This window comes from Dermochelys coriacea, chromosome 8 (assembly GCF_009764565.3).
Source record: "Dermochelys coriacea isolate rDerCor1 chromosome 8, rDerCor1.pri.v4, whole genome shotgun sequence".
NCBI lineage: Eukaryota > Metazoa > Chordata > Testudines > Dermochelyidae > Dermochelys > Dermochelys coriacea.
This window is the reverse complement of record NC_050075.1, coordinates 3,108,324-3,132,798: the sequence shown is the minus strand read 5'-3', so window position 1 is coordinate 3,132,798 and position 24,475 is coordinate 3,108,324. Positions and strand designations below refer to the sequence as shown.

The following is a 24,475-nucleotide window of genomic DNA, read 5'->3' as shown; positions in this document are numbered from 1 at the left end:
CCACCCACCATGAGAACGTGAGGCTATAGGGCCCTTCTGTGCTGAAAAGCTTTGAAGCTTGGTGGCACAGGAGGTGGACACTCTGGCTTTTCCTCTCTGGGAAGCTGAGTTCTAAATCTCCATCCAGTCCCAAGTGAAATTGTTTGGATGGGCTCAGCCTACTCAGTATATGTCTACATCCAAAGAGCTCCAGGTAGCTAAGCATGATTGACCGTCATCTGCTCAAAAAAGGCCCAGGTCTGAAGCTGAACAAAGGATTATGGGACATAATGGAGGTGGCCTGGCAGAGTGGGCCCAGGATGGTACCACAATACTTACTCCCACTCACGCCTGGCTCTCTCTTATGCCACTAGGGCCTAATCCAGCATCAGCTGAAGTCAATGGAGAGACTCCCATGTCCACATGAGCATCAAAAATTCACACACATTTTAATTAGGAACTTCCTTTTTTGTGGGAGGATGTGGGGGGAACTTCCTTTTTATCCAGTGACAAAGTCATTGATTTATTAAGGAGCACCTAATCCCATGTTTAAAATGCAGACTGGCAAAGACAGTCATTTTCCAGGTTCATCCATGACAAGGCACAAGGTGTCATGCCTTGCATGAGATGCTGTTCCAGAAGACATCTTAGGATATCTTATTTTCCTGTCCACATCATGAAAGGAACCATCTGATCAGAGTTACAGAGTATGGGGAGGATTCAATCAGATTAGATCAGACTAATTGCCTAACGGCTTTATAATTTTCCCTGTAGTGGAGTCTAATGCCTTGGATGTAATTGCTCTTACTGTTGTTTTATGGTAGCAGTTGAGCTATTATATTGCATTAGACTATTGGCTGATAGTGAATGCTACAGTTAAGGTGGGGAAGTAGCTTCCATTCCCCCACTACCCCACACAGACACACAGTTTTTGTTGTTGTTCCTTATCAATAAGATACTCAAATTTGTGCTGTAAGGCAGGAAGCCTTGGTTGGAGGGAGGAGACAGGTGTTATTGACATTCCTAATTCTTGCTCAGAAAATGGGGGAATACAGGCAGCAGCTGGAGAAAATAATTTCCCCATCGGGACATGTTTCAGGGTTGAAGTAGCAGGGACAGAATTTGCATCCGAACAAGAGAATGCTTCTGCCAACATAGTAGCAATACGCCATGCCATGCCCATGCCATGCTTCTGTGCCCACTCCCAGAACTCTCTGTGCCACAAACCGCAGTGTCCATATAGGACCCAAGATGCCATCCCCTTCCCTCCACCTCCAGTGCTGACTGCCACACCCTGCACTCTCACAAACACGCTACAGCATTCACGGCTCTGTTCCCACCACGGTCCCACCACGCCACAGACTATTACCAGTGTATTGTCAGGGTTATGGGCCCTCCGCCAAGGCATCCCAAACGGGAAGATCTACTTGCACAATAAAATAGACCTAACTGAGTCATTCCCTCCAGGCCCCTGATCATTTTCACAGCTCTGTCCTGGCTGACTCTTTATGGTATGCCCAGCCCCAAATGCATGTCCTACCCAGAGTTGCCCGGAAACAGACCAAAATCTCTTTGTGCAACAATGCCTCTATGTATGCAGCCCAAAATCACTTTGTTCTTCTTTGAGTTATGTCTCTATGGGTGCTCCATATGAGGTGCCCATGTGCCTTTGATCAGAGATTTTTTTCAGCAGTGTCTGTGGGTCCTCACCTGCACCCTGCGCATCCTTGTGCTCCAGACAAGGGTATGTAGGGGAGGGCAGACCTACCACAACTAGTTCTTTTTCAACTTTCTGTGGCTAGAGACTGAGCATTATGCTGTCTGCTAGATTAACCTTCTAGCTATCCATTACCTCGTTTTGTTTACTTAAATTTATTTATATTTCTTTTATTTGAGTATTCTTGGGAGTTTTCCCCCTCTGGCACAAATTTGTGCCTTTGGCACCTGCCACCCCCATTCTTTGTTGGCCATGGCTAGGGCATCTGCTACCCTCAGCCTCTTTGCCCGCAGCCTCCCTTCTGCAAGTCATGCCCAAAACCTGGGCTTCTAACCTTGCCAGACCTGCCACAGGTCTTTCTCTCTCAGAGCCAGGCAACCCAGCTACCTCTGTTGCTGTGGAGAGTCGCACATCCCTTCAAAGCGCAGGGTCTGCTCAAGAGTAGTTCAGGGAAGCTGAAGGAGGACAGACTGACGATGCTCCTTACGGAGTGCTCCCTAAGGATCAACAGGGCCGCCCAGAGGATTCAGGGGGCCTGGGGTCTTCGGCGGTGGGGGTCCTTCTGTTCCAGGTCTTTGGGGCACTTCGCCGAAGACATGGAGTGGAAGGACCCCCGCTGCCGAATTGCCGCCGAAGAGCAGAAGAAGCGGCAGCGGGTCTTCGGCAACGGGTCCTTCACTCCTGGTGTGTTTGGCAGCACTGAAGGACCCGCTGCCGAAGTGCCGCCGAAAACTCTCGTGGGGGCTCCTGCGGGGCCTGGGGCCCCAATTGCCCCCCCTCTGGGCGGCCCTGAGGATCAGTCCCCCCCATCTGCATTGGCTTCAGCCAAATACTCTGGCAATGTGTTTGGCTTTAGCTGCAGTGAGCGAAGATCAAGGGGCAACTTCTGAGGCTTCCAGACATTCTAAGGAGAGACTTGAGTCCCCTGTTAAGCAGACCTCCAGACAGAGACTCCTCAAAGAAACCACTAGCCCCAAATATGGCATCTTTTGAGGGCCACAGGCATAAGGAGCATGCACACTGCTCATCTGGATCATCTCTGGTACTGCTTGGCTCACCTCAGCTGGAGGAGTACTACATCCATGCCATCCTCATTCCTCTCCCACCAGAACCTCCATGTGACAGAGGTCCTGTAGCCAACATACCCGCCTGCTCCAACCTATCAGTCGGTCCGGCACATCCTCCCACAAAAGCTCGGCCGGTGGTACTGACTCCAATGCCAGCACCTACTCGACTGCTGGTATCGACACTCGTAGCCCCTCTGTTGGGCACAGGGGATGGCACATCTTCAGAATCGGGCTTCCCTGCCTGAGATTCAACCACCATCCCTTTCCAACCTCCCTCCCTGGCGGTTTACTCTGATGACATCACTCCAGGAACTAGTCATCACCTGCCCTGCCAACTTTGACAGGTACAACCTGGGGGGTCCTGCTCCCTTTCCTTATGCCCCATCAAAATGGGCTTTCTGGGGCCCTTGGGCCTCCTACGATGATCAGTGTTATGGAATGCCCTCATGTAAAAGGGCCTGTCAGGGGTAGCAGGCCCTGGCACCCGGTGATCCTCTTCCCCAGCAAGCTCCCCATCCTCAGGGAGATTTCAAGGAGCTCAGAGCTGATGAGAAAGCACCTCCTTCCAACAAATCCTCGTCGTCTGTGGATGAGGCATTTACACTCCCTCCACCATCCTACATGGACAAATTTCGAATGTTTCAGGGCCTGATGAGGAGCATGGCTGAGACTCTATGAAGTCCGCTAGGAAGGATCAGAGTGGATATCCTCCATCCACATCACATCTCCAGGCAAATGAGCAATGCCTGTAAGTGATGCTCTCTTGTCACCAGTCTGTGACATCTGGCAAACACCTGCCACCATTCCACCCACCTGTCTGAGGACTAACAAAAAATGCTAAATCCTGGCCAAGGGCTCCAAATACCACTTTTCTCTTCACACCCTCAACCTCCCAGTGGTTAATGCCGTAAACATAAGGAACAGAGAGGACCAGTCGAGATCCACCCCAATGACAGAGACCCTAACCGCTTAGATCTGCTCGGCCGCAAGAGTACACCAAATTTTCACAATGTATTGAACATCTGCCACAGGATCAGAAGGACCAATTTCAAGCCCTCATCTCTGAAGGACAGACCATTGCCAAAGTGTCCTAGCAAGTGTAACACCGACAGACCCGGTCGTCGGTGGGCGGGATCGAACCTGGGACCTCAGTGCATGAGCCTCTACCGCATGAGCTAAAAGCCAACTGATTGTTAGCTCAGACTGTAGAGCAGACTCAATCTCTCTCTCTCTCACTTTCAGTGGTCTTGGTGCCACTAGATGGGACAGAACACCACACCAAAGAGGTATGTGAGTTCTACAAGCATCTCTCGGTGCAGCTGACAAAGCAGCTTGCTCTCTGGCTACTGCTCTAGTCATGCTGTGAGCTTCCTGGCTGCAGTGCTCCAGTCTCCCCCTGAGAAGCGCAGAATACTGTAGAAGACCTCCCCTTTGAAGAGTCCCAGCTCTTCAGTGATGCAACTGACAAGTCCCTACACGCTCTCAAGGACTCCTGGGGGACCTGTGATCCCCGGATACTTCCATCATTGCGACCAAAAGAAAATAAGTTGCTGATGGCCCAGCAGTCTCACCTGGTTTAGTTTTTCATCTTTCAGAAACCAACTGAACCACATAAAAAGAGGCCCAGGTATCACAAGAAGGGGCCATCTGCTACCTAGGCCATTTTGACCCTTTGGTCAAGGGCCACAAACCTCCCCCACTCTGTGGATCCTATGCTGCACCATCCTGTTCCCCACCCACCCTATAGGGAGTGTCTCTCCCATTTCACACCTTCCTGGACGCTCATCACATTGGATTGATGGATGCTGGAAGTAATTTCATCAGGCTACAACGTCCCTTTTAATTCCTCCTCCCCTTTCTTGTCCTTTTTCAGGGATCCTTTTCACAAGGGTTGCTTGAGGCAGGACGTGCAATCACTCCTGCTACTACGGCTTCTGCTCAAGAAGAGGACTTAGTTGCAATTCCCTGGGAGATGCCTTCCTCACTCATTGGCTTTGAGTGCTGTTATATCCCTGTCCTCCAACACCTTTGCTCCTTGCCTTGAACAAGCTGAAGGAAGAGAAATCAGTGGTTATCCTTATAGCCCCAACATGACTACAAGACAGGTCTGGTTCCTCTGGCTCTGATGTCACCTCTTCTCCTCCCCCTGGTGACAGACCTCCTGGCCCCGAAGTCAGGCTTTGTGACACATTCCAATCTCGCCTTGTTACACCTCCATGCATGGCTCCTCAACGGCTCTTGAGCCTGGAGCAGAATTGTCCTCTTGAGCTGCAGGCGGAACTGTGGAACAGTCAGAAGCCCATGACAAAAGCGGTCTTGTAAAAGTGGAAGTGTTTCCAGCTTTAGTGTGCACAGCCCATCCGAGACTGACCTCCCTATTGGGCTTGACTACCTGTTACATATAAAAACCCAAGGCTTCTCATTCAGCTCTATTAAAGTCCACCAAGCTGCCATTGGAGCCTGTTGCCAGCCAATTGAAGGAGTTTCATTTTGTGCTCCTCCTACCACCACAAGATTCCTGAAGGAATCGACCAACGTCTTCCCTCACATCAGGCAGCTCACTCCACCTTGGGAGGTTAATTAATTCTCCGTGCCTTGAGAAGCCCCCGCCCGCCTTTGAACTCTTGGGGCGTTGTTCCCTTCTCCACGTATCCTTCAAAACTTCATGGCCTTGTCTCCAGATCAGACGCAGCCTTTGGTAAGGCCACTCTCTGAACTGTTCTGAACTTGTCTTCTCAGCACCCTCCTCCTTGGTGTACTCCTAGGTGTACTCCTTGGGAGATACCAAATGTGAAGTGCCCATAAGGTCAATAACTCAAAGAAGGAGAGGTTACTTACCTTGTACTGTAACTGGAGTTCTTTCAGAGGTTTTATCCCTATGGTGCTCCACAGCCCACCTTCCTGTCCCCTTTGCCTTTGAGTTCTTGCCTTTGAACTTGTTGAGAAGGAAGTGGTGTGGTGGCGAATCTACCCCTCCCTGTATAACCTCAGTCCAGAGCCTGAGAATACGTAGGCCACAGGTGCAGACCCATGGACACTGCTGAAGAAAAATCGCCACTCAAAGACACACAGTTGCAAGTGGAACTCCCACAGGGAGAAAACATCTCCGAGAACTCCAGCTACTGGGTAAGTAACCTCTCCATTTTCCTTGCTGCCGTCTCCCATTGCAAATTCATATACAATTTGTTGTCGGCCATCACTCTTTCAGTATTACTATTTCCAGGTTTCTCCCTCTTGTATGTCTGTGTTTTGGATTAATTTCCCCCAAGTGTGCTGGCATGTGTTTTTCCAAGTGGCATCTCATTTTGTTATTCTTTTCTAGCCCTTTTTGTATGCCTTCTCTAGTCTGCCTGGGGTGCACCACACCTTTGGTCTGATAGTATTGGCTGTAAATGTCTATCCAAATGAACTAAATCCAAACGAACATACTATGTAAGGTTCAATAACAGCCCCTAGGATTCGTATATGTATGCACACACACACCTTGCAGCAATTAAGCCAACAAGTTCTTCCTATCAAGAGACTGTCTTGAGATCCTTAGAAAATAAATGATAGGAAGTCATCAAGTTAGAGTAAAACGGAAATCATTTCCTTCATGTGCTTCTAGACTCGGAGTCAGTGAGTGCTCTATATAGCCTTCTGGGCTTGTACAGACAGGAAGTTATTTAATGGAGCTATACAAACCTTTCTGGTTTAGTTTAAAGGGCTTTGGGCAGGTACTTTTTTCCAGTTTCACTTCACAGGGGTTCAGACCTCTTACGTTACTATTGGGCTGGATTTGAATGCGCGCCCTAGAGGTGAACGGGTCCATGTGCTCTCGCCAACCCCCTGAGCCATATACTCAGTCCCTTAAGGAATTTTTTAACTTATTTTATTTTTCTTCCTCCTGCCTCAGTCCCAGGAAGAAGTTTGTGATTTGCTGCATGCTGCTCCCTTCCAAAATATTTTGCCCAGGGTCTACATCAAAGGTAAGAAGTCAAGAGGGAAGCAGAGATCAGTGCTTATTCCCATACCGAGAATCACCCCCCTTAATGTTGCAGATTTGTTTCTTACGCTGCGTTCTGCCCTTTCATAGACAATGATGCAGTCGAAAGTCAGGTGGAGGACAAGTGTCAGCCAGGATGTTTATAGTCTAGTTACCAAAGTTGAAGTACTCGTTAGCCATTCCATTTCTTTCCACTTTAGAAGCCATTTAGCAATGTGCAAGCGGGTCTGGAGAATGACAGCATGAAATGCGCCACAGCTGATTGATAATAGTCAGATTTGTGCTTTCAAAACAGGGCCCTTTTACAAACTCACAATGAAGCTGCTAGTGCGGAGACTGTAATCACACCCCCTTCCGCAGCACGTCACCCGATTCCCTTTCCCGCTGGTGTTCTGACCCCCTGAGCCAGAGTCAGAGCAGACGATCGTGGGGAGGCAGCTCCGGGCGATTCTGCAGAAATGCCAGCTTGTCACTGCCTAGTCTTATGTCACTGTTTGCTGCTCGCTTGACAGAAGGAGAACGCTTGGAGGTACGCATGAAGCGTCTCGAAGCCAAATATGCCCCACTTCACCTGGTTCCTTTAATAGAGAGGCTGGGAACTCCTCAGGTAAGGATTCCTTTGCAACTACCGGGAAATTCCCAGCAGTCCCCCGATTGCCCATTCAGCCTTAGGAAAGTGCTCCAATTTTTATTCCAACATGCTGCACAGCTCCTCCCTTGCCCTGAGAAGAGAGTGATCTCTGGGCAGGTGCTTTATTGAATTACCCACACTTATTCTCGGGGAAAGTGTCACTTACATCTGAGTTATTTTTATTCCGGACTGCCATTTTTCTGCTGATCAGACAAATTTAACCCCTTGCCTCTAGCAGCTGATGAGGCCTGTCAGGGAGATTTAGGAGCTGGTGTAAAGACGGTGTGTTAGTGCTTCCTTTCAGGAAGGCAGGGTGCTAACCATTCTGCAATAGGAGTGGTGGGGTGAATGCTCAGAAGCCAGTTCTGAACATTAACAACTTTGAAAATTGCCACCTACTGCCATAGGTATTTTCACAGGAGGGAATTCTGTGGGGGGACATGTGGGACATTGTTACTGACCTGGGAGATTACCATCAAGTCTTTAAGCTCCCAGTTCAGGAAAGTATTTACGCACACACTTAAGTCCATCCATATTCAGGAAATCATGTCAGCGCTTGTATAACTTTAAACATGTGCTTGGGGCTTAAGCGAGTGCTTAAAGTTAAGCATGCATTTAAATGCTTTCCTGCATAGGGATGCTTCCTTGAATCAGGGCCTTAATGGAAAGATCTATCTTTTATGCTGAAGTTATGACACCATTTTTAAATCTCTCACCAAAATAAACAATCATAATGGTTGAAATCCTGGCTCCACTAAAGTCAATGGCTGAACCCCCAGTGATTTCCGGTATGGCCAGGATTTCACCCACTGTCACTACCAAAATGCTGCTCTCTTTTAGTTAATAGAAGAAGATGTATTTGAGACACTGAATTAGATTAACTTCCTCACACAGTAATTTTCTGTAGCTGGAATGAACATTCAGCAATAAAAAGTGACAGATCTGTGACAGGATCCAGGCAATTAACTTTCCTATTTTCCAGTGGATCATATTTATAATTCAAGGTCATGTGGAACTTAGCATCTCTGGGAATAGTATGAAACAAAAAAACAGAAAGAGTAGCAGAGGGTTCTGTTCTGATTTGTTGGCACTTCTCATCTCCCATAGAGTTCCCTTTGTAAAGGGGCATTGTTGAGATATAAATCACCACTGTGCTTTTATGTGTGTGTGTCTTCCTTCCTTGCAAAATCATCCTTAAATTCTACTGTATAAAGTCCGCTTGCTGCTTCTCCTCACCATATTTATAATGATCAAACAAAAGGTATTTCATTTTTCCCACTAAAAATTGACTCACGCTAGTGTGCTCCCAAGTTCTTCACGTACATACTTTTGGGAACCAAAGTTATGAGAACTCAGAAACTCAGATGTAAATAAACACAACTGTATTTATTGATGGTGCCCCACTGCTATTAGTTTGCTCCTGGAAATGCAGTTTGGGACACAAACATCAATGTTTTTGTGCACAGAAGATATAGGCACCCAAAAACAGGTGTCTGGAAACGTATGAGCTCATTTCAGCTGTTTGGGTTTGGATGCCGATGACAATGAAAATTTGGTCCTATGCAGTTTACATAATAAATGCTGTGGTCTAAGGGCCTCATCCACGGCCGACTGAAGTCAGTGAGAGTCTTTCCATGGCTTTGGCCCAAGTTGTAGAGGGTTTGTGCATTAAAAGGGGGCTACGTGTAGGCTGTGTTTGTACAATGACAGCAAACAGGCAGTGAGCAGGACATAAATCATCATTTGCATGTGCCTTCAATGCAGAATCAAAGGTGCCAGAATGGCTCGTTGAGTAAACTCCCCAACAAGAATGAGAAAATGTACATTTAGCAGAGTAAGCCTAACTGTCCCCCCCACCCCGCCACAGTCAGTGAGAGATTTGGCACTCCTGCAAAGCCCACCCACCTGCAAAGCCCACCCTTTGTTGCTTCAGCTGATGAGTTGTATGCTGCCCTCGCCCTCCCACCGTAAAGCTATTCAAGAGAGTTCAGTATCTCATACACAACACAGGTGTGTTTCTGACAACTGAGACAGGATGACGGGACTTCAGACTCTAGGTCTGGCTTTGATATATGAGTATTGCCCTCCAGCTGCTGTTAGCCTGGTGGGCAGCCAGAGGCAGTAGTAGCTTTATATCAAGGCCTTCTGATGATCAGCCATAGGACCAAAGTCTGTCCTTAATGGCATGCTTGTGGATCCTGCTTCATCCCTGGTAGCCGTGTGTGCATCTTAGGGCAGAATTGGTCTCTTTACAGTTTCTTCAAAAAATCATATATTAAGATTATTGGACTAGTTCATTCCAGACAATCTGACCACACTGAAATTGGTGTGCATGGCATATGGATCCCACAAACAATAATACTGTTAATCAATAATGTAGTCCCTCAGCTTGCTGAGCAGACTCTAAAGTCATGTCGGTTTCTGTGCCCACCAGCCCATGTGCATGCAGATTTAGTGGCATTGGTGTGGGCCCATTAAATATATTTGCCTTGAAATTGTACCGAGGTGCTGTACTACAAGCATGCTGCAGTTGTGAGTTTAACACTGCTCTGCAGGACAGCACGAATCAGTCTACCCACCTATCTGCTAGGGCATATCTGCCACCTCTACCAGCTTGAGGTCTGAGCACTGGGGAAGTGAAGCAGTTATGTGAAACCCACATTCTGAAGTTTAACAGATTTAGAGCTGGTGCTGCTGCCTTGCAGAATCTGTACTCTCCCTTGACTTTCTCTGTATATTTGCTCTCAGTTGAATATTAACGGCCTTGTGCGTTTATGCTACCAGGCTGTCCTTGTAACTGCAGCATACGGTAATTGTAGAACTTCCAGTTTCAATATTTACCAAACAATAAGACTTTAGGCTATTGCCTGCATAAACCACTTCTAATGAAATGGGGTGTCAGAGCATGGCCAGGGCCTTTTAAACGTCTGGTGGAGATGAAAAGAAAAGGAGTACTTGTGGCACCTTAGAGACTAACAAATTTACAATATTCGCCACCAAATGCATCCGATTAAGTGAGCTGTAGCTTAGAGCTTATGCTCTAATAAATTTGTTAGTCTCTAAGGTGCCACAAGTACTCCTTTTCTTTTTGCAAATACAGACTAACACGGCTGCTACTCTGAAACTTGGTGGAGATGAGTTTCAGGAGTTCCTGGATTTCAATTAGTGGGGACCTGTGGTTTGGGGCAGCAAAAAGGACAGAGTGGATGGCTGATCCGCTGCCACTAGATTTGTCTCTGTAGGTGGCTAAAATGTTACTTATTAGGGCAATCAGCTGAGCGGAATGAGCTCCAGATGTTTCCAAAACCAGATCCACTCAAGTCGACATTAATTTGGATCCACTGTCTTTTAAGTAATTTGAGCAAACACTCACATTCTCACTGTCTACCTGGGCCACACCCCTTCCCCTTCCATCTGCGACCTGCATCCCTGGAACCCCAGTATTGATCCAGATCAGATAAAAATGTATTTGTTATAGAAGCTACTGGGAGAGTCAGAAATATAGCAGCTGCTTAAAGCCTGCATAAAGCCACAGGAAACCCCCTAGCATGGGCAGTAGGGCTAGAAAGTGCCACATCTGCTGTGCATGCATGTGCCATGTAACACTGGGAGTAAAGTGCTCTGTCCATGGGAATAAAACACCTTGACAAACATTCAAACGGGGGTGATCTTCTGTGACCACAGCAGACCCAACACATTTTGACTCCCTGGCCAGGCACGCATGGTAACAAAGCTATGCTTCCATTTACCTTTTTACTCTTGGCAAAGGTAATTGTAACTCAATGCACCATTTTCCTAACGGACTGCATGGGCCCTGGGAGGAAGCAGTGGGAGTCAATAAAGCAGGTGGAAATGGCACGAAACAGAACAATTACAAGAGCCAAAGGAAAGTTAACTAATGATACTTTTCAAGCTAGCACAGCTCACTGCTGCTACAGACAATAATCAGAGCTGCTCTGCTAGGGCAAAGGACACAGTTGCTTTTATGCCCTAAATCACCTTTTTTTTTTCTAGGGTTAGTGACAGTCATTGGGAGATGAAATGAGGCCAGATTCTGCTCTGTTACACAGTGTACATCTGGGTAACTCCATTGATGTCATTAGAACTATTCCAGATTAGCACGGGTGTATCCAAGAGTATGTATTATTCAGTTCTCGGTGCGGCTATACATTTCACCCCCAAAAGTTCATGAAGTTGGTTACCTCAAGCTTCTTCTAAAATATACTGGGGGGAGGGGGGGAAGTACTAAGTTTTTGGTGCCTTCAAATATTTTTCAGAGCTTTTTTTTTAATCCTACCTAGAAAACGAGCCAAGAATGTTACAGCATTCTGCTTTTTAAAGAGATCATGGCAAGGCTGGGAGAATCAAAATGTACCCGACATCCTCTCTGTTCTTGCAGCCTGTTTTCAAAGTCTGCATAAACCAGTTTTTCAAAGCTAAACATGCACAGTTGTGTACCAGTGTTTGCATATGTCTAACTGAGTGTGTGCCTATTAGGTAGTTGCACACACATTTTGGATCAGTTGCTCTGAACAATCCTGTCATAGCAAACAAGTGTGTACAGGGAGTATCCCTATAATCACAAACTAGTGTGCACAGCTCAGGTGTTACCAATCACCCTACCGTAACAGAGCAGGCTTCGTTGTCTACTATCCATGAGTGGTATGACAGAAACAATCCAGTATATGCAGTCCAGCAGTCATGAGTAGTCCCACAGTAACATAGCAGTGTGCAGGCAGGATTGAGGCTACGTGCTTCTGGAAGAAAACAGCCTTCAGCTTCTAACTTCCAAGGTATTGAGTTATTGCCAAAGGATAAAAATGTTTAGAGTTATGAAAAATATTTGAGGACTGTGTCCTTTATATTCTTCTGCCCTATCCTAAGTGGGATGGCTGTTCTCAGGAGGGGCATACCATGGGAACATCTGTCAGAGGTAAGGTTGGGTCTTGCATGGAATATGATATCAAATGTGAAAGAACTGAGAGAGACAGGAGGGAGATCAGTGCAGAATTCCAAAAGGGAGGTCATCACACATCCGCTTTTGTTTCTGTGGTTATCTTCCTTCTCAGCAAATAGCCATTGCTCGGGAGGGTGACTTGCTGACCAAGGAGCGGCTGTGCTGCGGGCTCTCCATGTTCGAGGTGATCCTGACGCGCATTCGCGGCTACCTGCTGGACCCAATCTGGCGTGGGCCTCCCCCTACCAACGGGGTCATGCATGTGGATGAGTGTGTCGAGTTCCACCGGCTCTGGAGTGCCATGCAGTTCGTGTACTGCATCCCCGTGGGGACGAACGAGTTCACTGCAGAGTGAGTATGCACACTGTTTGTCGGTTAGCATGTGCCAGCTGGGCATGCCCAGGATTCTGAGGGTTACCCAGGCTCTTAGTCAGAGAAATGTGTTGTGATAATATGGAACCCTAGGTAACAACCCAGGTAGTGATTAGAGCATCATTGATAAAACAGGGGCGTGGGGATTGGATGGCTCAGGAATCAGGAATGTAATACAGAACCTTCTACCTCCACTGCCAGTTCAAAGCCTGCTGCAGCTGGGCACGGCTGTCTAATGGAAGCCCATATGAAATAGTTTTGGCGCTGCCAGGGGTATCCCAGTCACAGAAGCCACCCCCCACACAGAGAGAGGCCAGGAATACAATGGGCTGAGAGACAGAACTGGAATAATAACGCCGCATTCTTGTATAGCAACTGTCAGTAGATCTCACAGCAGGTTAGGATCATTATCCCCGGTATAGATGAGGGCACAGAGGTGCCGATTTGCCCAAAGTCCCTCCACAGGCCAGAGACAGGAATAGAATCCAGGTCTCCTGAGTCCCAGTGCAGTGCTCTGGCCACTAGGCTGCATTGCCTACCCCTCAGGGCTGTAGCGGAGCTGGGGAGATTGGGCCAGGCCTGTTCTGTGGCTGAGCAGAGGATCCCAGTCTCCAGGGCTGCTGATTTGGCACCATTCACAAATAGTAACATTTGCAGAAAATGCAAAAGCCGGGATAGAGCATGAGGTGAGGACAGGCACTGAGCTGAAAATGCAGGTAAATGAGGCCACCTTCAGCTACATCTCCCACAGCCTGAGGCAATAGAGAGAGAGGGAGCGCTGGTTAAGATACCAGGGTTATCCCTAGTGGAAAGGAAGATCTCACAATAACTCTTCCACTTACACCAAGTGCATTGATATTTTTCCTTCATTTCTGCAGAGCCACAATAAAGGTGATGTTGAAACAACCCCTTGTCAATGAAGTGATATTGTACTGCTTTAGCCTAGCTCAGCGGTTCTCAAACTGTGTGTCGGGACTTCAAAGTAGGTCGGGACCCCATTTCAATGGGGTCGCCAGGGCTGGCTTAGACTTGCTGGGACTCGGAGCTGAAGCCTGAGCTGTACCACCCAGGGCCGAAGCCGAAGCCTGAGGGATTCAGCCCTGGGTGGCAGGTCTCAGGTTACAGGCTCCCTGGCTGGGACTGAAGCCCTGGGGCTTTGGCTTTGACCCCTTCCTCACCCAGGGCATGGGGGCTCAGGCTTTGGCTCCCCACCTGGGGCAGTTGGAATCAGGCAGACTCAGGCTTCGGTCCCCCTATCCTGGAGTCGTGTCGCAATTTTTGTTACCACAACGGAGTCGCGGTGCAATGAAGTTTGAGAATTTCTGGCCTAGCTGCAGCCTTCTGGTCTGTTTAGTTTTTTAGGGGAGGAAGGTTTGTTTTAACTTTTTCTCCCAACTTGCATCCTGTTGTTCTTTATTTCTATTACTGGGGCCCCTAAGGAACCCAGCTAAGATCAAGGCCTCATGGTGCTGTACAAACACAGCAAAACAAACCTTGCCCCAATGAATTTTCAAGCTAAATAGGAAGATGGGAAGAGAAACTGAGGCACAGAGAGAGGAAGTGACTTGCTGGAGGTCACTGAGCAGCTCATTGTCAAAGCTGGGAATAGAAGCCAGGTCTTCTAAGTTTTGTCCACTAGGCCATGTTGCCTGGTTGAGCTCTGAGAAGACAGGCTGGCTCCACTGGGGTTCTGCATGGCTGTTCTTTAGTTCATTTGCTCTCACACGCATCTATGCTGTAGCTGTATGAAAGAGTCAAGACAGCAGGAATTCGGTGAGGAAGGTGACTCATATCATGTGGGACAACCCTTCTCTAAACAGCTTCCCTCATGTCTCTCTGGCCTTCTCCAGGCAGTGCTTTGGAGATGGTTTGAATTGGGCCGGCTGCTCTGTCATTGTTCTCCTCGGGCAGCAGCGACGCTTCGACCTCTTTGACTTCTGTTATCATCTGCTGAAGGTGCAGAGGCAGGATGGGAAGGATGAAATCATAAAGAACGTGGTAAGGCCGGGGACAGCCACCTCCCACCCCCTTTTGAAGGGTCAGTAATGCAAAACTATCCTCTCCCTGCTCTTGCACCATAGCAGGATCGCGCTGTTATTCACAGATGGACCCCAAGGTGCTGAATCCCCAGCGGGGGACCCAAAGTGTCTAGTGTTGCCCTGTGTCTTTAAACAATGCCCAGATTGGGCTAGAGCCATCCACTGTGGGATTCCTACCTGGAGTTGCAGCAGAGAGGCCAAGACTTTAATGGGGCATGGGAACTGAACCCTTTTGCTCTTAAAGCAGGGACCTTCAGCTTGGCCATGGGGAACTGCATACAAATAATAATTAATAATAATGCCCATTAGCCATACTGTAATTGCACTAGCTTTAGCAATAAGTAAGTTGGGGAGGAGGGGGAATGAGGTTAGACTTGGGTTCTTCTGACTACAGCATACTGGCCCTGTCATGCTTTGGCGTGACTCATTGGCCTATAGAATGGAGGTGACTTGCTGTTCACTGTGGGGATATGTAACAGGGGTTGTAACTGCCCCACTGAGGTTTCTTAGCAGTGGGCTAGTGGTACTGTTGATGCTTTCCAGCTGAGCAAGAGGGATTGCTTCATCTCTCTTTGCCTGTTCTTCCCCCCCCCCCCCTCCAGCCCCTGAAGAAGATGGCTGACCGCATCAGGAAGTATCAGATTCTGAATAACGAGATTTTCGCCATCCTGAACAAGTACATGAAGTCGGTGGAAACAGACAGCTCCACGGTTGAGCATGTGCGCTGCTTCCAGCCCCCCATCCACCAGTCCCTGGCTACCACTTGCTAAGCGTGGATATTAAACCCCTTTGGGATTAGGGAGGAAGAGAAACTGGATCAGAACAAGAACTGGGAAGGAGAAACTTGACAATGTGGCTCTGGCAACAAGAGAGATTGGGTACACCCGACACACACATCTTCCTAACTGGCCCTGTTTGACTGCATGTGCTGTAGCATCCCTGTGGTTGGCTCTACCTGTAGCTTTAAGACTGGGTGTGGGAGGGGGCAGGATGTGCTTTTCTTCTATGCAGTGGGTTCATTATTTTGGTTTTGTTTTTCTGTGATACGACCCGTCGAACCGAAAACTCTGAAGCCATATTAGAGTCCAAGGTGTCAGGTTCCAGTCACAAGCTGATAGTTTCAGAGCACCAGAAGCCATCTCCCACTGCGGGTGTGGTGAGGCACGTGAAACTTCCCCTTGTGATGCATGACTGCGGCAGGAGAGTTTGAAGACATCCCTTGTTTAGTGAGGCAGAATAGCAGCATTTCTCACTTGGCAGCCTACAGAGGAAGAAGTCGCCTGACCAGAAAAAGGAAACCAAGTTGATTCAGAGTTTGAGTCTAGCATCACTGTCCATCTGGGTTTGGAGATTTCCCCACTCTTTTCACCATGTCTTCTTCCCTTTTAGGCTCTCTCTCGGCTGCTTGGTAAGGGGGCTTTGTGATTCATGGGTTTCAGACTAGCCGTGCGTGACTGAATGGCTGTCCTCTGCATTTCAGAGAGCTGGGAGACAAGATACCATCCTGGTGATTTCCCACTACATGCCATATCCCCACTACTAATTCAGAAGAGGTGCCCGCTGAAGCTGTATCTACCAGGGAGTAAACAATGAAATCTCCTAATGAATGCTGTGTGCTACATTTCCCTGAAAATTCCACTCGCTATATTCCTGGGGTGGGAGGAGGAATCAGTGATCCTGACAGCCCAGCTTACCTCCAGAATGTACATGTACTTTGGCTTTTAGCCAAGGATCAAACATCCACATTCGAAAATGAGCTGGAAGCTACAGTTTGTGTCCATTCTTGAACGACAGTTTTCTTTGTTTCAAATGAGTTCCTCCACTACACACGCCTACAGGGCATGGAGAGTTCCAGTCGGGGTGAACGGAAACCCTATTACATAGAAACAGCAGGATCCTTTAGAGCAGAGGAAATGAAATAAGCATCAGAAAGGAAATGAACACAGTACTCGGAGGGTTCTACAAAGAAAATACAGGATTCTGTTTCCTTCTGATTCTTCAACGTTGTCCAGGATCCTGTGAGATTAAAAGAACCTAGTTGAAACATCAAGGAACATTTCAAAACTCATTGTCTTCCCTTCTTCCCGAAACCAACTTCTTTGAAGTGAGATGAAGGGTCTTGTTTGATGTGGCAAAAGCTAAGGTGCCAGATCCGGATTTCATCTACACAGGGGTAAACCTGGAGTAACCCCTTGGACTTCAGTGAAGTCACTCCAGATTTACTCAGATAGAGATGAGACCAGAACCTGCCCTCTGGAATTAAGAATTAAGGGCCAGGCCACATGCACCTCTCCTAATCCACCCTGACCTCACCACTGAGAAAATTTTAATTTCTTGATTTTATTTAGGTTAAATCAGACCTTTGCCATTATGTAATACAGCAATGTTGATGCACTGTAGCTCAACACAACCCAGACACTCGGTTCATCTTACTGTGGACAATGCACTGCTTTCACAAATGCTGCGAAGCCAGAGACAGCGAGCAGTTATTCCGTCAGAGGGAACAGAAAGGAGATCAGCTGAAGAGGTGTCCTGTCTGGAACGTTTGGCACCTTAGAGACTAACAAATTTATTAGAGCATAAGCTTTCGTGAGCTACAGCTCACTTCATCGGATGCATTCATCGGATGAAGTGAGCTGTAGCTCACGAAAGCTTATGCTCTAATAAATTTGTTAGTCTCTAAAGTGCCACAAGTCCTCCTTTTCTTTTTGCGAATACAGACTAACATGTCTGGAACGTTCTGTCTTTGAGACCAGCAGCCAACTCAATATTGTTGGCTAGAGGTGAATTTCTGATGGGAGATGCCTTTGTTCTCCCAGAGAGCATCCACCTCTGTTTCCCTGGCAACCAGTGAATATCCCCCTCAAGTGCTGCTGGGCATATTGGCCACCTTGAGTTTCCTGAGGCAGCTGTTTAAGCTACAAAAAGAAAATCTCTGGTGCATTTTAATCTGAAACTAACATGAAGGTTGAGGGAAATCATCTCAGATCATTTAATCAAATCATCAGGCAGGAAAAGACTTGAGTCTGAGAGGGTGGATTTTTTTCCATCCCATCTGGAAGAAGAACAGCATGTTCAAGGACACAAACATCGGAAGGTTCTGCTTTATATATGATAACTGCTCCTCTACTAAGGATGAAAGGCCTGGTTCCCGCTCTGTTACATCAGCCTGATGTTACTACACTGAAGTCAGTGGACCTACATACATGTAAAAAATCTGGGTTAGCAGAGTGGGGACATCAGGAATGTTATTTTTTGTGTGTGAAATGAGATGAGATGACAGGAAAGATCCTAAATGGTATTTTTTATTGGGCTAAAGGGGTTCTCAAACTTCATTGCACCACGACCCCCTTCTGACAACAAAGTTACTGCATGACCCCAGGAATGGCACGGAGCCCAAGCCCCGCCACCTCGGGTGGGGCCGAAGCCCGAGGCCTCCCCTCCCCCCAGCAGGAGGGAGAAGAGGGGTCGCAGTCCAAGCCTGCAGGCCTCCTAGGTGCGCACAACTGCTGCGGGCCCCATGTTTTGGGGGGCCCTGCAGGCCAATGCAATTGGCTATCGTGGGCGGTCCTGGAAATGACGAATTCGTCACTTCCACCCTGGGCTTCACCTCCCTAGGGGCCCGGAATTTCTGTCGGTGGGCCTGGTTGTGGCACAAAACACTACAAGTTTAATACATAAGGGTGAAGTGTACCACACAGCCTAGCTCCAGCAGCTAGACGTAATTGGCTTTATGCGATTAAAGCCTGTCTGCCAGCACTTAGGCTCTGAATGAGTTGTGGTGTATTTCACCATGTATGAACATCAGCTTGTGAAATGTAATGTTCTTTTGCTGTTGTTTTAGGGGATTAATTCTTGAGGACTATAAAGCACAGTTGGATGAGCTGAAATGGAATGCATGGACCAATATATGTGTCTGTTGTCCACGCATGGGAAATTTGCTTGAACAAAATGACCTCCCAACCCTTCTCAGGACCTGTTGGGGGAGGGGGAGGGGGGGAAGAATAAAAAATTATGAGCAGGAAACCAAAGCCGTATGATTAAAACAGAGTATATTTCAGCTGTAGGGTTTACGCGGGTGTTTTACACTGTTGCTCAAGTAGTGTGGGATGGCAGCAAGGGCTCAGTCATACAACCTTTATTCATGCAACTTGAATTTCAATACCCTTTTCTACCAAAAGGATGCAAGTCAGTTGTGTAGATCTTAGCTCCTGTTCTCAAAGCCTCTTTGACTACATATTTAGTAAGGGTTTTAAGATAGGGCCATTGAATGAACTGGACAACCTTTTCTGTTTTGCTTGTTCTTTTTAATCTAATAATCTTTAGTCTTTAAGGTGCAAATTATTAACAGTGAGGGTAATTAACCGCTGGAACAGATTACCAAAGGATGTGGTAAATCCTCCAGCACTTGGGATATGTCTACACTGCAGAGTAAGCCCAGGGTTTGAACTCAGGTTCAAGCCTAACCCTCCTACCGTCTACACACAAATTGTGCTAACACAGGGCTTGGATCCTTGCTCTGGGTATCCACCAAAAGTATCCTACAATCCCATGGGCTAACTTTCTATGTCTTCTGGACAGTCAGATTTCTCCACTCTGCACCACAAACAAAGGGCTAGAGCAGCCACATTTTGGGGAGGAGGGGCACTAGCAAGTCTGGGAGATGGGTTGTTGGACTCGGGTCCGAATAATGCAGTGTAGATGCTGGCGCCCCAGATTGAGACCCAGGGTTCAACAATTCCTAACCAGGGGTTACAAATGAGTGTAGACTCTCAAGGCCTAGGTTAACAACCACATGGTCTGCTCACTGAAGTTCTGCTAACCCTGGGCTTACATTGCAATGTAGACATACCCTCAGAGCCTTTAAATTAAAACTGGATCTATGTCTTCTTTATATGTACACAGAAGTTGTTGGGTTTGATGCAGCAATTAGTGGATAAAATATTGTGGCCTGAGTTATGCTGGAGGTCAGACTAGATTATCATAATGATCCCTTCATGCATTAAAAATCTATGAAATATGAGTATTTGCAGTGCACAGCCCCATTCCTTGATGATGATGATGATGTACTTGATTTTGAGCAGCCCAGTAGAAAGGGGAAATCAAACCAACTCAAACTCTACTTCAATGGCATTCTTTTCTCTAACAACACTTATTAGGAGTGGTGAACACTCTCGTCCTTTTTCTCCTGTATTATTCCAGTTCAGTTGGTTTATGTGTTTGTGAACCAGAGCAAAAATTTGTTCTTGAACATTTAAAAAAAAATGTTTGCAAGAACACTTATCCAATGTACCATATTTGTACGAAGAGCTACTTGGGGTTTTTTGTACAATGAATTTAAATTTATTTATGGTGAAGTATATTTCTGCTTGTGATTGAATATGGTGTTAATTCATGAATGCTGTGCAGCCGGAGATGATGTTTTGTATTTTTTTTTGTTGTTCCTGTGTTGGTCAACGGAAGCTTCCATCTCTATTAAAAATGCTTCTGTGACGATAAAGCACCTGGTACCTGGCGACATGTCCCCTACCACAGCAACCACCAATGTATACAACAAATGTGGGATGCTTTTTGTAATTGGGAAAAATAAAAGTGGGGCTCATTGGAGAAATGGGCAAATCCTAAATTATGTCAAATTATGCCTGCGAAAATGGCAGGCTCTTGAATGTCGCTGAAAATTTTGACTTTTTGTCGAAACCCAAACATTCTTCATGTTTCAGGCTCTTCCTTTTCCAACAATAAGAAAAATGAAAAATTTCAAGGGAAAACAGACACTTTCTGCAAAATAATTTCATTGAGTTACAAACCCAGTTCGCAGTCACACACACAAAGCTTTGATGGAAGAGTGGACAAGCCCGACTCAACACAGTTTTGAACTATGGTCCAGATTCTCTGCACTAACACAGCTTGCTATGTCAAAAGGGGCTTCTGCACTCCACCAGGTTCTTGCTGCCACCTTCTCCCGCGGTTAGTCCCACTTGGATGCACCCTTCATGCTTTGGTTCCCTCTAAGGGCACTGTAGAAGCTGCAATACAGAGGAAACACACTTGCATCAGTGCATCCTATCTTTACTGGCCTAAAGTGGTCAGGACCTTGGTTTTAAATCTCAGGCACTTCTAGAAGCACAATTCCCGCTTAACACCAGGTGGAGGGACTGCTTCTGTAATGTTCAGAGAGGAAAGAATGCCAGATTTTGGATCATTCCCATTGTAGCCTGCATCACTTAGAAGTCTCTTCAAGCTCTCCTGTCCCAGGACTGACCCTTCCTGGAACCGGTTACGCTGTACGAATGTAGCTCAAGTCAGTATAGCAGAAGAGACAAAGGTAATTGTTAGCACTGGACTGTGGGTGGGGGAAAGGAGGGAAAATCAATTTAACTGAATCAAATTCACAGAACCTAAAAAGATGCTCCTGCCTTAAGAGACACGCTGTCTGTGGCACGACCGCCGTAAAAAACAACAGCTTCAGAAGATTGCTTATGGGAAAGGCCTCTGAAAAAGAATAGGAACAAAACATATAGGCTTCCATTGAAATAGAATGGGATCTTTTCTATATGTTGTTTGCAGTGTTCGCGTGGGTTTGAAAACAATTGGTTGAAATTCTACAGAAGGGACAGAATTCCTTATTTTCAGTTCTATAGAACTTTTGCATAAAGAATAGCTGGGGAATGAGTCTGGCTGACAGACAAAATCAGATTAAAGGAACTATGTAAATGCAAAACATATATTATTATATAATAATATTATATAATATATAATTATATAATGATTATATTATATTATCTCATTACTGTTGTTTCATTATTTGGCTCAAAACTGCCCACATTTGCTCAAAACTAGTGTCCAACATTTCCACACACCCAGAGTGCCTTTCATGTTTGTGACAACCTCTCTTCACCCCAACAAAACCCAGCCATCTGAGTTTCACTTGGTTTCAAGTTTTGGAGCAGTGTTTTGCAGATAAGGGATCTGCAAACAAAATTACCTTTGGAACAGTGTGTCACTCTGCCTCTGCACTCTGTCCTTAGAGAATCCACTTGATCTGATGCCTGGAAGCCTCTAATGAATGTCCCTATAGTTATCCTCACTAGTCTACTGGAATCTCCATACCTGAGCTGCAAATTGCCAGGCATTAAGCCTGTCTCTGGATCAATAGCAGATAACAGTGAGTTTCCCCCTCCCTCAGCACTTGATTTGGGTGCATATCAATTGCCACTTGTCTTCTCCTGTCATGGATACAAAGGAGAGCAAGGCAGCCATAAACATCCCATGGCAGCAAGATGGGACATGTGACTTGCTGCTTCTTCAGGAAAACCCTCTCTTGGCCTTTTGCCTGCAGGAATTCACCTACAATTGCTTCTTGGGGGAAGTGCAAAAATCAGTGAGGGATGTGGAAGAAACCTCCCCAGAAAATATAGCACATCTTAACACTGCAACCCCCTGGGAAAGCTGCCAGGCTGTCTGGGTATTCTACTCTCATTCCTGGGCCAGTGCAGAGTCAGGAATAGAGCCCAGGGGACCCCAGATGGACGGGCCTCTGCTGTAAAACAGTATTGCCAATGTCACACATTCAAAAATATGAGTAAAGCCCTCCAAAAAGGAGATTTAAAAAAAAATAAAAATAAATGTGGAGTCCTGTTAATTTACCTTTTGAGCCTTTAGGATATACTTGGGTCACACTTAACCCTTTTTTCCACATCCATGAAGGCTAGAAACTTTTTTTTTATAAAATATATTTTTGTGAAATAACATGATCTCAGTCTAAATATTTTTCTGTTATGAGAGTGAGCAACACTGGAACCACTAGCTCACCCCCAGACAACAGTTATGTTGAGAACTGCTAAATTAAAGGCTGTTTTCCTACTGAAGTCCAGTTTTTCAAGCTTTTCCCCCTATGTTCTTGAAAGGCGATTATCTGAAAAACAGGCAATTCCCCGAACCCCCATGGCAATCAGCTCATTCTCAGTAGGAAAAAGATCTCTTCCCCCATTTGAAGCAGGAGACTCTCTTCCGTCAGTCTCTCAGATTACACCACACCACAGTAGAATGTTTCCGCCCTGTCCTTCCGAAGCATATTTCCAAATCAACTTCTCCTATTAGGCATCCAATGGCAACAGATTCAGCATGAAGTTTCCATCTTATTTCTAATGGAGGATAATTGATATCCTGAGTTATTCCATTACGGTCCTAGGCTGGGGTATGTGGTTGGAAGGGGGAGAGGCTGAAAGAAAAGGTTGTTCCATGTTGCTGAGGGTATTAGTCACACTTAAAATGGTCTTATCCGCCCCTCATCTTGCACATGGTTTGTAAACCAGTATTTCAGGTGTAACTACATTGCTAAGAGATGAGCTGAGGATGAGGACTCCCTGGTTTCAGAGAATGGGGGAGGGCTCTGATTTTTTTTTTTTAAAGAAATCATATGAGAGAAATCCCAGCAAATGAGGTAATAAATAGCTGAGCGGTGGGTCCAGTGACTTATGGGAGACAAACTGGAGCAGCCTTTTCCATTCAAAAGTGGGATAGCTAAACAAAGCGATAGAAGAATTCATTGCTTTGCCAGGCTTTCTTGTCACCTGTCTGAACTTGCAAGTGACTAAATGCAGTGGCAAAGGTTATTATAACTCTATAGCCTGATTCCCCGTGGCCTTAATCCTCATATCAGATACTGTACATCTGTGTTGTGTAGTATGAGTCATATGCTATTATTCTAATTTGTATGCAATGTACGTGTAGCCATATCCATCACAGGCTATTAGAGAGACAAGGTGGGTGAAATAATATTGTATTTTCTAAATGGACAACTAACCTAATTCTCAATTACTGACGGACAGTCGTCACTCATTGATATATTTTGCTTTCCACAACCAAATCTCTGTACAACTTTTCATGAGTGATATATCCGAGTGTTTGGAATATCTAAACTGTATTGTTAAATCTGTTCACCTAAATTTGGGTTATTGCTGATTATGTACTCTATGTATCATATGACTTTTAAAAACTAACTTTATAGTTGTGGATAATCTAAGCACTATACCCAGATGTACAGACACTCTTTTCCCAACCTTTGTATTATATAAGTTTTTTAACATTAGCTTTAATAAAAAAAATTAAATCTTTTACTGGACCAACTTCTATTGATAAGACAGAGAAGCTTGTCTCTCACCAACATAAGTTGGTCCAATAAAAGATATCACTTCACCCAGCTTGTCACTTTTCTAATCTATAGCCACTTTGCACAGGTAGGGGAGAAGCCCACTCCAAGGTTCATGCCAAAGGGACATGGAGGAGACAAAGAACTTGTGTATATATTTATGATGATGGCAACAAAAAATGAGCTACTCAGACACAACTCAGCCGGAAAAGGTTCCTGTCTGTTTGTGGGTAAGCAATTGTCAGGAGAAGTAGTGAAAAGGCACAAAGCTGCCATATTCCTTCGAAGATACAATAATTGAAATAAAGTTTTTAATGAGGGAGGTGCAAGTGAGAAAAAATAAAAAGCAAGGCCTCTCCCTCTCGCCCCACTGACAGGTTCAATCCTGCTCAGTCTGATGTAGGAGGCTATAGATCAGGATTGTTTTGTTGGTATAGAAAATATACTGCTTGTTCAGCTATTTCACTACCAAATTGAAAATAGGCCTATGTTCAGGAGACATGTCATTAAGATACCTGCATGTGTTCCCAACAAATCCCACGCATTTTAGAGTCACAGTAACATTGCATCAAAAACT

At 46.1% G+C, this 24,475-nt stretch overlaps 1 protein-coding gene and 1 long non-coding RNA gene across 3 annotated transcripts in view; one reads left to right on the top strand and one right to left on the bottom strand.

Moving 5' to 3' along the window:
* CYFIP2 (cytoplasmic FMR1 interacting protein 2) overlaps positions 1 to 17,280 on the top strand; it is a 76,890-nt gene extending 59,610 nt beyond the window's left edge. Inside the window, exons 27-31 of one of the 2 annotated variants that reach the window (XM_038413079.2) lie at positions 6,659 to 6,731; positions 7,261 to 7,355; positions 12,449 to 12,687; positions 14,559 to 14,706; positions 15,350 to 17,280. In XM_038413079.2, the coding sequence (XP_038269007.1) occupies positions 6,659 to 6,731; positions 7,261 to 7,355; positions 12,449 to 12,687; positions 14,559 to 14,706; positions 15,350 to 15,517 (723 nt within the window). In that variant the 3' untranslated portion in view covers positions 15,518 to 17,280. The remainder of the gene's footprint in view (positions 1 to 6,658; positions 6,732 to 7,260; positions 7,356 to 12,448; positions 12,688 to 14,558; positions 14,707 to 15,349) is intronic. The other variant, XM_038413080.2, reaches the window with a different exon arrangement.
* LOC122461266 lies at positions 17,072 to 21,526 on the bottom strand. Its single transcript, XR_006283145.1, has 2 exons — positions 17,474 to 21,526; positions 17,072 to 17,279 (listed from the first exon to the last, which is right to left on the bottom strand). It is a non-coding gene; the product is annotated as an uncharacterized LOC122461266 (long non-coding RNA).
* Between the last annotated feature and the right edge of the window lie 2,949 nt (positions 21,527 to 24,475).